Source organism: Sapajus apella, unplaced genomic scaffold (assembly GCF_009761245.1).
Source record: "Sapajus apella isolate SASKATOON/1434 unplaced genomic scaffold, GSC_monkey_1.0 scaffold10, whole genome shotgun sequence".
In the NCBI taxonomy this organism is placed as follows: domain Eukaryota; kingdom Metazoa; phylum Chordata; class Mammalia; order Primates; family Cebidae; genus Sapajus; species Sapajus apella.
The window spans coordinates 21,421,290-21,434,491 of NW_022436950.1; the positions used below are offsets into that span (position 1 = coordinate 21,421,290).

Sequence of the window (13,202 nt, forward strand, 5' to 3'; positions counted from 1 at the left end):
CCAGCAAGATTTAATTTATTCCTTTTTCAAATTTCTCTTCCCACCCTCCTCACCCACCCCAACTGGCACTGCTTGCTTACTGAGTTTCACTCCCCCTCATGGAACCACAGCTCCCCGCAATATGCACTGGCTGTGGCAAGGAGCCAGCACACACTTAAATCCAACAGCAATTTGCATCTGACAGCATTTCCTCAATTTTGGACTCCAGACTCCAGCTAAGTTGACAGGCCTAGCTTCTGAGGATGAAACGGTTCTTGGTGTATATACTAACGAATTAATTTGCCTGATTACTTTTGCTTAAATTGAGGGTCTGGGTTAAGAATTCTCAAATGAAAAGGCAATGTTGTTGATAAGATCTGCGCATGACCTTATCGGCAGTGCTGGGCATAGCTTTTAAGTCAGTCACATTCTCTTAGTTTGTAGGCTGCTGGGAAGACAATTTACCAATACTTACTATTTTGTGACAATATATAGATTGTTTCAATAAGCCACTTCCCAGGAGTGTGGTAGGAAAAAATTAAAAAGCAATCTGTTCGGAATGAACCTTAGGCTTTGTCGAACTGCCTCCAAAAAGGTTATCATGACCAAATGTATTCTTAAACAGTTTAGATGACAGCACCACTTCACCCAGAAGAAAGTGGATACTTTTAGTAGGAGGCCACTGGTGAGAAGATGCAGCAGGATAATCTGAGAGGAATCATTAAAAAAAAAAAAAAGATATTGTTTCCTATGATCTATGTTAGAGGATAAAAATAAATAAAAATTAAAAAATAAAAAAAAGATCAAGTTCAAAAGGAAAATTAATGCAACTATCTTCTGAAGCACATGCCACAGAACTATATTTAAGACCATCTCATGCTTTCATTTTCAGAAGCTGGAACAGTGCTGTCTAATAGAACTTTCTGCAATAATGGAAATGTTCTATGCCTGTGCTACATAGCTACTAGCCACATGTGGCAAATGAGCACTAGAAATGTGGCTAGTGTGACTGAGGAACTCAATTTTATTTCACCTTAATTTTTATTTAAATTTAGCCAGCCATTTGTATGGCTGTCTTCTTTTTTTTTTTTTTTTTGGGACGGAGTTTCGCTCTTGTTACCCAGGCCGGAATGCAATGGCGCGATCTCGGCTCACCGCAACCTCCGCCTCCTGGGTTCAGGCAATTCTCCTGCCTCAGCCTCCTGAGTAGCTGGGATTACAGCCACGCACCACCATGCCCAGCTAATTTTTTTTTGTATTTTTAGTAGAGACGGGGTTTCACCATGTTGACCAGGATGGTCTCGATCTCTTGACCTCGTGATCCACCCGCCTCGGCCTCCCAAAGTGCTGGGATTACAGGCTTGAGCCACCGCGCCCGGCATGGCTGTCTTATTGGACATCACAGAGATGGAAGATACTCTCTGCAAAAGGCTGCCCCAAACTATAATTTCACAAATTAGTTTATTCTGAGAAGCGCAAAAAGCAGGGTGGAGATGACCTCTCCTAGCAGGTTCCCACACTAGCCAAGCCTTTCAAATCTCCAGGGTTTCTCCTCCAAATTACTCCCTTTCTTTAATGTCTTTCTCCTTTCTCCACCCTAACACCTCTTACCCTTTAGCTCCTCCCTAACTTGGCTAATAGGCTTTCAAAAAGGCCCCTTTTTTTTCTGATGCTGCCTGGGCTGAGCACTGGTAGAATCCCACAAATGTTTATGTTAATCACACTAGGCGAACTTTGATGGAAGTTCTGGAATAGGCACGTACCTTGCCTTACCTTACTGGGATATCTGATAATTTACACTTGCTTCATTCAGCTGGGTGATACATCTGTAATCCCAGAAAAGCCCTGCCTACTAAGCATGGCTCTTTTAAAAGATTTTCAAACTTTCAATTTTCAGCAGAATGTTTTGAGCCCACTTATTGAAAACCACATCTGAAAGGGGCAGATGGGCCAGAATAAAATCCAAAACTTATACACACACCCACACATGTGCACAAGTGCACACACCCATGCATTCCCTATACAACTTCCCTACAATGCGTATCTTTGTAAAAAATGTCCTGAGGCCAGCCGAAGCGGCTCACATCTGTAATCCCAGCACTTTGGGAAGCTGAGGCAGGCGGGTCACTTGAGGCCAGAAGTTTGAGACCAGACTGGCTAATATGGTGAAACCCCATCTCTACTAAAAATAAAAAAATTAGCCAGGTGTGGTGTCACGTGCTTGTAATCCCAGCTACTTGGGAGGCTGGGACACGAGAATCACTTGAACCTGGGAGGCGGAGGTTGCAGTGAGCAGAGATCGTGTCACTGCACTCCAGCCAGTGAGATTGTCTCAAAAAAAAAAAAAAAAAAAAAAAAAGTCCTGGAAGTTCTAACTCATGTTTTCCAGACTTGAGGGCCTATTTTAATCCCTCTGAAATGGTTAGCTACTCTTTTAAAGAATAATTTTCTAAAAGAAAGAGGTAAAGTTCTGAATAATGGGGCACATTTTGGAATCACAAGTCATAAATACATAAATAGACAAGAACGTATTCCTATGTTAAATGACATGCCTCTACTTGAAAATACACAGCCATTTATCTTGCAGATCAGCTTAGGACCGCCCAGGCTTCATTCTTTGCTAGTCTGGACCTGAGAATGCATTAAGATCAGTTGTGAAAATGCAGAAGTTAATTCAACTTCCTCCTAAATGCTACACTGCTCAGAAAAAAGTATACAGCAATCATCCAAAATAAGACTCTGGGCTGATTCATTTGAATATTCAAAATGCAAAGACACTGGTAAGAGAGGCTAAGACAAGAAAGAAGCAAGTCAGCCTAAAATATAAGCAAAAGCAGCTCCTGGCAGGAAACAGTACTGCTCGCTACACATATGAACTTCAAGAAAGTAGTGCTTTGTTTTACAGATAAAATCTGTAGCCTTAGAAAGGAGACAGGACATGCTATATATTCAGTTTAAATGGTAGTTAATAATTTTTAATGCCTCCAAGCCACAAGTACATTATGGCCACTTAAAAATTCCCCTCCACCGATATTCTCCCATCTGTGGCTCTCCAAGCACTTTCCCATTACTAGTTCCCAGTTCACCAGAAACGGTTTGCACTTATTTCGTCAACTGTGAAACCAAGATGTGAAGCCCCATGCTCCCAGAAAGGGAAATGAGGCAAAGGGACTGGCCACAGGCCACCAAAAATTAGAACTTAAAACCCTGAGCTCATGTTTTAAATATTATATTAGAAAAGCAAAGCAGCTTTGGAGGAGGAGGTTGCCTTCTACTGATTCCTGTGTTTGGCAGAGAAGGCTGCCTGGGAAATATAACCTAAGCCCATCTTTTAAAAAGTCCAACCCTAAAGAAAGGTTATCTAAGAACTACAGATTCTGGAGGCTTTGAAGTGTGTCACTGGGCCAGGGTTACCACAGAAGAAATCACAGACCAAGGGTCTTGATATAAGAATTTACAAGATAACCAGATAAAGACTACTGGATGAGGAGAGCGCGTTAGAACCTCAGAGGAGAGATAAGGAAGGGGTGTGGACCGAGAGACCATTAGCTTTGCTTGAAAAATATGTAACAAAATGGCCCAGTGTCTCTCACAGAAGGGTTCGGGTAAGAGAAACCAGAGATCGCTTTTTCCGGCTCTGAGACTCGGTCGGCTTTCAGTCTTCTCTTCTGCTCCTTTTAGAGGAGATGGGGGTGGGGAACGAGAATGCTGGTAGCGATGTGGGCCTGCATCTCCTTCCCTCCACCAGTCCTGGGAATTCCTGAAAACTCCTTCCAACCCAATTCCAAACAGGCGCTCTCTGGGTTCTGAACAATGCCGGGGAATTTCATACAGGGAAGGAGTCGTCGTCTTCTCTTCCCAGGGGGCAGGGGGCTCCCCCGGCGAGAGGTCCCGCCCCAGCTGCCCCCACGTCCCACAGGTCTCCTGCCCTTTGGCACGCACAGTCCTCAAGACTCGCTGCTTCCGCATCCCTCCTCTGAGCCTCTCCCCACGCATCTCTGCCCCTCGCCCCGCCGCACCCAATCGCCTCCCACGTCTACCCCGCCGGGGCAGCCCCTACACCCTGCCAGTCACCCCATTTCTCTCCTCCAGGTCTGGGGGACTGGACGACACTGGGGATTAGCTGGGGTCAACTCTGCCTCCTCCGCCACCCCCAGCCCCGGGCGCGCGCTCACCCGGCGGCCGCGTTCTCGAACTTGAGCGCCAGCGTCTCCTCGATGATGCGGTTGTTCACCTCCAGCAGGATCATGGCGGCGGCTGCCCCGAGCAGGGGAAGGAGAAATAAGGGCCGGTGAGGGTGGGTAAGGGAGTGAAGGACAGAGGGAGCGGCCCTGCTGCCCCCTGAGGAGGGGGGCTGGGTGGGGTAGGAGGTTAGGGGAGAAGGGGAGAGGGACCGGGGTGGAGGGAAGGGTAAGACGCACGCGCTGGCCCACGCACGCAGACTGTGGAGACACCCACCCACCCAACCGACCTGGCCCCCAAAGCGTGAACCCGACTGCCGAGCCGCCGCCGCCGCCACTGCCGCTTCACCGACAAGCCAGGTCCCCGCCCAACCCCCGGCTCTAGCCGGCCACTTCCGCTCTCACACCCACTTCCGCTCGCCGCCCGGAGGCGCGGTCCCGTGGCGCCATTTCCGCTTCAACCCCTCGTGCACGCGAGCGCAGGCGCGCCAGAGGAAACGGAGGCAGCGCTTGCGCATGTGTGATGCCACCGCACCACCTCTGCTTTCCCACAGACCCCCTTACATCCGCCGCCTGCCAGTGCGTCCCCTGCAGAGCTGAAGTTCCCCGAGGCTTGCCTGATTGTCCAGCTTTTCCTTCCCGCCTGTCCCAGAGATCCAACTCCGTTCTTCCGGTCTTGTCATTTCAGAGACCTCGCAAGAAGCTCTCCCTTGTCGTCTCCCAGCGGGCTTCTTTGCTCCCAGCTCTTTTGCTGTGGGTGCCCCTTTTCAATCCAGGTTAATAGCTGTCCAGCGACACCATCACTCATTCATTTCTCTAACAAATATTTCATGGGCTCTTGCTTTGTATTGGGGATGTAGTGGCTAATGAAATAGACGAGGTCCTGCCCTCATGAACTTATAGTCTGGTAGAGGAAACAAACAATAAACACATTCTCAATTGTATAAGGAGGCCGAGAGGATAGGGAGAGGCTCAGGGGAGGGATGCGGAAGCAGCGAGTGGTCAGACCTGTGCGTGCCCAGGGCAGGAGACCTGTGGGACGTGGGGGCAGTGGGGGACGGAACTCGCGCCAGAGGAGCCTCCTTGCCTGCTGGGGCGAGAGGGGAATCTTTCCTTGTGTGAAATTCCCCTTATTGTTAAAAGGGCAATGAGGGAAAGGAATGAGAGGTCACCTGGGTGAATAGGCAACTTAGGACCCCCTGAGTTGCTGTCATGCCTCCAATTCTATATGCCTGGGGAATTGCGTCCAGGTGTCCAGACATGATTTTTTTCCCTGCCTTTTAAACCTATACCTTCCAGTACCTCTGGCAGAAACATAACCCTCCTTGTTACCTACGTGTGGAAACTTAACTCATCTTTGTGTTACATCTGCACCTTCTGCCTTTATGTCTTGTTTTGTTTTCCCTCCTCCGGGAAGTATATAACAGACTTAGCTGAGTCTCTTCTACATAGAAGGAAATAATTTATTTTCTGCTATGTGTTTGGTGTGGGGATAAAAAATGAACAAGAAACTAGCTCCTATCATTAAGGCACAGATAGCCCTTTGAAACATTACTTACCGTGCTATGGATAAGCTTCACGATGTTGCTGATGCCCTCAAATTATATGCTAACCTATTTTTTTTTTTTTTTTTTTTTTTTTTAAATTTGAGACAGTGTCTCACTCTGTCACCCAGGCTGGAGTGGTGTCGCTATCTCGGCTCACTGTTACCTCCACCTCCTGGGCTCAGGTGATCTCCTGCTTCAGCCTCCCAAATAGCTGGGACTGCAGATGCACGCCACCATGCTGGGAGAATTTTTGTATTTTTAGTGGAGATGGGATTTGGCCGTATTGGGCAGTCTGGTCTCTAACTCCTGGGTTCAAGTGATCCTCCTGCCTCGGCCTCCCAAAATCCTGGGATTACAGGCATGACCCATGGTGCCCGACCAATATGCTAACTTTTTAACATTAATGTCTCAACTAAAATAATGTTTATAAATTGTTTAAAATATGTATGCTTATAATACTAAAAGACTTGTAAAGAAAAAAGGAGTTCCCTGTCCTACTCTTTGGAGGCAATATGCTCAACTCTTTCACAAATTCATCCTGATACTTACCTTCATATTTCTTTCCCTTTTTTTTTTTTTTTTTTTGAGGTAGGGTTTCACTTTGTTACTCAGGTTGGAGTGCAGTGGCATGCTCTTGGCTCACTGCAGCCCCAATCTCCCGGGGCCCAAGTGATCCTCCAACCTCAGACCCCAAGTTGCTGGGACTACAGGCACCCACCAATATGCCCAGTTAATTTTTGTATTTTTAGTAGAGACAGGGTTTCACCATGTTGCCCAGGCTGGCCTTGAACTCCTGAACTCAAACGATCTGCCCTTGGCATCCCAAAGTGCTGGGATTAGAAGCATGAGCCACCATGCCCAGCCTATCTTCATATTTCTAAGTAAATGTTTATACCATTATTTCTTGGTTTGTTAATTTTTAGCATTATGTGTTGACTTCCTGACACGGTAGATAAGAACTTGACTCTATCACTTCTGCTGCCCACCATATAGTTGTGTAACAATTTTTGGTTAAGCCAATAATATGCACCCAACTGTATTAAAATTATTATGTATGCAAATATTATTTACTGATGAGCCAAGAAATGCACTGCAATCATGACTTCTAGTTTATATGGTCCTTCGTTTTTCTTAGGGTTAATTATTGCTTTTCTCTCACTTGTCTGGTTTTCTATAAACAATATTTACAGTTGGCTTTTCCCCTCAAATGCTCTAAGACTCTATCAAAAAGTCTAGCAATAATATTTTCCATATAGTCAACATGTAAGTTCTACTTTTTCTTTGGAGCTTTGGTCCCAGAGCCTGCCTTCCTCTTGTTTCAGTCTGGACTGGCTGCTCGCTAGACTTGCTGTACAGTCGTCATTCTGGAATTTTCCTTCATTGCTGTTCTGGGCTGGTTTTCCCCATTTCCTAGATCCCATGTCTTCCTCTTTCTTGGTTTACTTCCTTGTTTTGCTAAACCGTCTCCTTTAGTAACTTCCTGAGAAAAGGCGATGGGGGATATATGTTGTTAAAATCTTTGCATATTTGTAAATGTCTTACTTCTATTTAACACTTGACATGTTGTTGGGCTAGATATTTAAGTTTGAAAATAATTTTCCTTATTATTTGGAGGTATACTACATTTTCTTATACCTTCTAGGGTTGCTATTTAAAAAATTCCGATTTATATTTCTGATCCTTTGTGTGTTACATCTCCCCCATCTGTGGAGGCCTTAGGATTTTCTCTCTTTAACCTGTTGGTTAGAAATTTTATAATGATATGCTTTATTGTACCACTTTCTTTTCTTTTTTCTTTTTTTTTGAGTTGGAGTCTTGCTCTGTTACCCAAGCTGGAGTGCAGTGGCACGATCTCGGTTCACAGCAACCTCCACCTTCCAGGTTCAAGCAATTCTCCTTCCTCAGCCTCCTGAATAACTGGGACTACAGGCGCGCGCCACCATGCCAGGCTAATAATTTTTGTATTTTTAGTAGAGATGGGATTTTGCTATGTTGCCAGGCTGGTTTCGAACTCCTGACCTCGTAATCTGCCCACCTTGGGCTCCCCAAGTGCTGGGATTACAGGCATGAGCCCCCGTGCCCAGCTGTACCACTTTCTCAATTTGTTGTCCTGAGCACTGATTCAAAGTAGAAATTCATAGAGCTGAGCATGGTGGCTCATACCTGTAATCCTAATACTTTGGGAGGGTGAGCAGGGAGGATTGCTTGAGCCCAGGAATTTTAGGCTGCAGTGAGCTAGGATCATGCCACTGTACTCCAGCCTCTACGACAGAGAACTTGTCTTAAAGAAAAAGCACAAAAACAAAATGCTGTTTTCATCTTGCAAAACTGAACTCTCAACCAACTCATTGTTTTTTACTGTGGGGTATCTCCTCGCATTATCTTCAACCATTTTAATTTTTATTATTTTTATTTATTTTTTTTTTGAGACAGAGTTTCGCTCTTGTTACCCAGGCTGGAGTGCAATGGCGCGATCTCGGCTCACCGCAACCTCCGCCTCCTGGGTTCAGGCAATTCTCCTGCCTCAGCCTCCTGAGTAGCTGGGATTACAGGCACGCACCACCATGCCCAGCTAATTTTTTGTAGTTTTTTAGTAGAGACGGGGTTTCACCGTGTTGACCAGGATGGTCTCGATCTCTTGACCTCGTGATCCACCCGCCTCGGCCTCCCAAAGTGCTGGGATTACAGGCTTGAGCCACCGCGCCCGGCAATTTTAATTTTTTTTTGAGATGGGGTCTTGCTCTGTTGCCCAGGCTAGAGTGCAGTTGGCAATCTCAGCTCACTGCAGCCTTGACCTCCTGGGTTCAAGTGAACTGCCCACCTCAGCCTTCCAAGTAGCTGGGACCACCGGCTTGTGCCACCACATCTGGCTGATTTTTTGATTTTCATAGAGGTGAGGTCTCCCTATGTTGTCCAAGGCTGAAGTTTCAGTTTTCTTATTTTTAATTCCCAAGAACTCTTTTCCTGCTGAGTGTCTCTTTTCGATGTTATTTTATCCTGGTTTGATGGACAGGCATAACTTTTCCTATCTGAGAGGACATTATAATAGTGAATATGTTTTTCGTTTTTCTTCTCCTCTCTGCTTTGTCTCTGTTTCCTTGGGTCCTTTTTAATGCTAATTTTTTGGCTACTCTTATGTTAATGGCCATCTCACACTTCAGTCTACTTTAGCAATCTATTCATCTTTAAGAATGAGACACTGAAAAGCCCGAGTAGAGACTCTTAAGTGTTTGGGCAAGATGAGTTGACTAGCTCCTTGCCACTCAAAAAGGACCAGCAGCATTGACATCATCTAGGAGCTCATTGGAAATGGAGAACCTCAGCCTACAGAACCTCAGCTTGAATCTGTAATCTACAGATTTAGAATCTTAACAAGATCACTAGGTGATTCAAGTGCATATTATGTTTTGAGAAGCACTAGATTCACCATAAGTTGCACAGATGATGTGCCAGATGTCGAATGTCAATATCAGGAGGTCGTCTCTTCAGGGAAGAATCCTCCAGTTGTGTTTGGAAAGTGGTTGTTCTTAAATAGCCAGAAATTTGCTGCATTCAGTCTTGAAGATAGAGGCTAGAGGTCATTCTGAGGTTTTGTGGCTGTCTGGCCATTCTCCAGTTCTTCCTCCAGATTCACTCTTCATCCTTTTTCATCCCTCCGTCAACTGGACTCCCTGTTTTTCCTTTTCTTTTTTTTTTTTTTTTTTTTTTTAGAGACAGGGTCTCGCTATGTTGCCCAGGCCGGAGTACAGTGGCTATTCACAGGCGCGATCCCACTACTGATCAGCACGGGAGTTTTGACCTGCTCTGTTTCCGACCTGGGCCGGTTCATCCCTCCTTAGGCAACCTGGTGGTTCCCTGCTCCTGGGAGGTCACCATATTGATGCTGAACTTAGTGTGGACACCCGATTAGCATAGCACACTACAGCCCAGAGCTCCTGGACTCAAGAGATCCTCCAGCCTCAGCCTCCCGAATAGCTGGGACTACAGCCTGCGCCACCGCACCCGGCAATCAACTGTACTCCCTTATGCCTGGGTGTTGGGTTGGCAAATAAGGAGCCCAGAAGGAGGAAGGGGAACAGAAATAGCACTAGTAGGAGGAGGCAAGAGAGTAATATCAGGCTATTTAATCTTGGATTTCCTTCATCTTTTGAGGTTGCTTCATGCTGGCTGTGTCCATCAACCAAATGTCACTGCTCCTCTCACGGTGGCCACCTCAGCACAACTCTTTCCTTCCTTCCTGGTCCCGATCCCTCTCCTCAATGCTTTGGGCTTAGGGATAGCATCAGCTTGGCTGCTATTAGTCCTGGGTTACCGCATTGTCTCTTGTGGTTCCCCTGTATCCATACTTTTGTAAATAATCTTTCTTAAATACATTCTCCTCAAATTGTCCTATCTTGAGGGTGCCATCTGTTTCCTATGGGATAAAAGCTAATGTGGTGGGGTTGGGGAAGAGTGATGTCATGGAAGATGACAGAGTAGAATTGATCCCTTCGCTGAAACGACTATTGGGCTGGCAAGAACTGTCACAATCAACTATTTGGAGCTCTAGATTCTAGTGGAGCACTTGAAGCATTGAAGGGAGTACTTGATGAGGAAAGAGGCTGGTGAGTTTTGGTGAATTCTTCACAGCAGCCAGTTGTGGAGATGGCAGTCTGTATCCCTGACGTGCTGGCCGATGTGAGGGGGGCCATAGGGACCTTGTCCTCCAAAAATCAGGCCTGTGTGTTTTGATATGCCTTATAGTTTGCGAAGGGGCGACCACAGAGGTTGGCCTTGATTTCAGCCTCCATGGGCTGAGCTGAAGTGGTTTCTTCATTGGTGGAGGGGATTAAAAAAAGGCTTTTTGTTTGTTTGTTTGTTTTTTTGGGTGAGGTCTTAGCTGGGTGAGGTGGCTTGCACTTGTAATCCCCCAGCACTTTGGGAGGCCGAGGCAGGCAGATTGCTTGATGTCAGGAGTTTGAGACCAGCCTGGTCAACATGGTGAAACCCCATCTCTGCTAAAAATTGAAAAAAAAAAATAGCCAGGGTTGGTTATGTGCCTGTAATTCCAGCTACTCGAGGCTAGGGGAATTGCTTGAACCTGGAAGGTGGAGGGTGCAGTGAGCCGAGATCGTGCCACTGCACTCCAGCCTGGGTGACAAAATGAGACTCCATATCAAAAAAAAAAAAAAAGAGGTCTTGCTATGTTGCTTAGGCTAGACTCAAACGCCTGGGATCAATCAATCCTCCTGTCTCAGCCTCCTGAGTAATGCAGGGGATTTCAAGAGACAAAACAGCCCTTTTCTTTCCTTTTTGGATCCAGGCAGGTCACTGGCTGACTACAGAAACAATGAAACAGAGTCTTCAGTGACTACACATGCCAAGGAATACAGTCTTAGCCAGGTAGTTAGAAAAGGCACCAAATAAACAGATGACTGTAGCTTTCTTCAAGCAACAATAATCCCTGAAACCAGGGCAGAAGGAGAAAATCGAATTTCAAGAGTTACAATTTTAACATTCAAAATTTACACTTCTCATCGCAAAATTATAAAGCATGAAACATAAAATGAAAGTATGGCTCATTCTTAGTAAAAGGAATATAGAAAGAAAATTGACAGAAACTATCCCTGAAGAGCCCAGATGTTGGACTTATATAAAAAGATTTAACTGTCGTTTTATGCTGAAGGAAAAAAGAGCTGATGGAAACCATGAAGAATAGCTAAGGAAGATCAGAAGCATGATGGATATACACAAATAGACTATCAGAAAGAGATAGAAATAATAAACAGGAACCAAATAAAAATTTGGGGGCTGAGAAGTACAATAGCTGAAGTACAAAATTACTCGAGGGGCTCAACAGCACGTTTGAGCAGGCAGAAGAAAGAATCAGTGAGCTGGAAGATGGAGCAGTTAAAATTACCCAGTTTGAGAAACAAAAAGAAAAAAATTGAACAGAGCCTATTGAACGTGTGGGACACAAATTAAGCGTATCAAAACACATTATGGGAGTTACAGAAACAGAAGAGAGAGAGAGAGAAAGGAGAAGGAAAAATATTTTAAAAAGTGATAAAGTTCCTAGATGTAGTGAAAGATGTGAATCAACACATCTAATAAGCTTGATAAACTTAAAGCAGAATAAATTCAGAGATTCACGCTGAGACACATTATAATCAAACTGTTGAAAGTCAAAAATAAAGAGAAAATCTTTAGCGAGGGAGAACTAACTCATCATTTACAAGGACCCTGCATAAGAACAACAGTTAATTTTTCATCAGAAACCATGAAGGTGGTGTAATGATGATATTTTTAAAGTGCTGAAAGAAAAAAACTTGTTAACCAGGAATATTATAGTCCATAAAATGTCCTTTCAAAACTTGAAGGAGCCAGGCACAGTGGCTCACGCCTGTAATCCTAGCACTTTGGGAGGCTGAGGTAAGTGGATGACCTGAGCTCAGGAGTTCAAGACCAGCCTGGCCAACATGGTGAAACCCCATCTCTACTAAAAATACAAAATTAGTCAGCTGTGGTGGCAGGTGCCTGTAATCCCAGCTTCTCAGGAGGCTGAGGCAGGAGAATTGCTTGAACCCAAGAGGTGGAGGTTGCAGTGAGCCGAAATCTGATCACTGCACTCCAGCCTGGGTGAGAGAGGGAAACTCGTCTCAAAAAAAAAAAAAAAAAAAAAAAAGACAACCAAATACCACATGTTTTTACTTGTAAATGGGAGCTAACATTGAGTATATATGGATGCAAAGAAGGGAACAAGAGACACCAGAGCCTACTTGAGGGTGAAGGGTGGGAGGAGGGTGAGGATCAAAAAAACTATTGAGTATTATACTTATTACCCTGGATGATGAAATAATTTCTACACCAAATCCCCATGACATGCAATTTACAACAATTTATATAACAAACCTGCACATGTACGTGTGAACCTAAATTAAATGTTAAAAAAAAAAAAGAAAAGAAATAGCATGATGGTAGAGGTAAGTTCTTTGTTATCAATAATAATTTAAAATGTAAATGGATGAAACTCTTAATTAAAAGACAGAGATTGAGAAAACAATTTTTTCTTTTTTGAGACAGAGTCTGCCAAGATCTCGGCTCACAGCAACCTCCACCTCCTGGTTTCAAGTGATTCTCCTGCATCAGCCTCCGGAGAAGCTGGGATTACAGGCAGCTGCCACCACAGCTGACTAATTTTTGTATTTTTAGTAGAGATGCGGTTTCACCATGTTGGCCAGGCTGGTCTCAAATCCCTGACCTCAAGTGATCCACCCACCTTGGCCTCCCAAAGTGCTGGGATTATAGGTGTAAGCCACTATGCCAGGCTGAAAGATAATGTATTTGGATAGGAGATGATGGCACTTTACTCTGGGTAGCGTAGTGGAGATGGAGAAAAGTGGAGTTTTTGAGAATGATTTCAGCGAAAAAATAAAAAAGTTCTGGTGATGGACAGGTGCTCCACTAGCTTCTTTCTTTCTTTCTTTCTTTCTTTCTTTCTTTCTTTCTTTCTTTC

At 44.8% G+C, this 13,202-nt stretch overlaps 1 protein-coding gene across 2 annotated transcripts in view; it reads right to left on the minus strand.

Moving 5' to 3' along the window:
* Window positions 1–4,583, minus strand: part of ARPC2 (actin related protein 2/3 complex subunit 2) — a 36,525-nt gene extending 31,942 nt beyond the window's left edge. Inside the window, exons 1-2 of one of the 2 annotated variants that reach the window (XM_032278254.1) lie at window positions 4,451–4,583; window positions 4,155–4,236 (exon numbers count right to left, since the gene is read on the minus strand). In XM_032278254.1, coding sequence (XP_032134145.1) covers window positions 4,155–4,228 — 74 coding nt within the window. In that variant the 5' untranslated portion in view covers window positions 4,229–4,236; window positions 4,451–4,583. The remainder of the gene's footprint in view (window positions 1–4,154; window positions 4,237–4,450) is intronic. The other variant, XM_032278258.1, reaches the window with a different exon arrangement.
* Window positions 4,584–13,202: the final 8,619 nt, after the last annotated feature.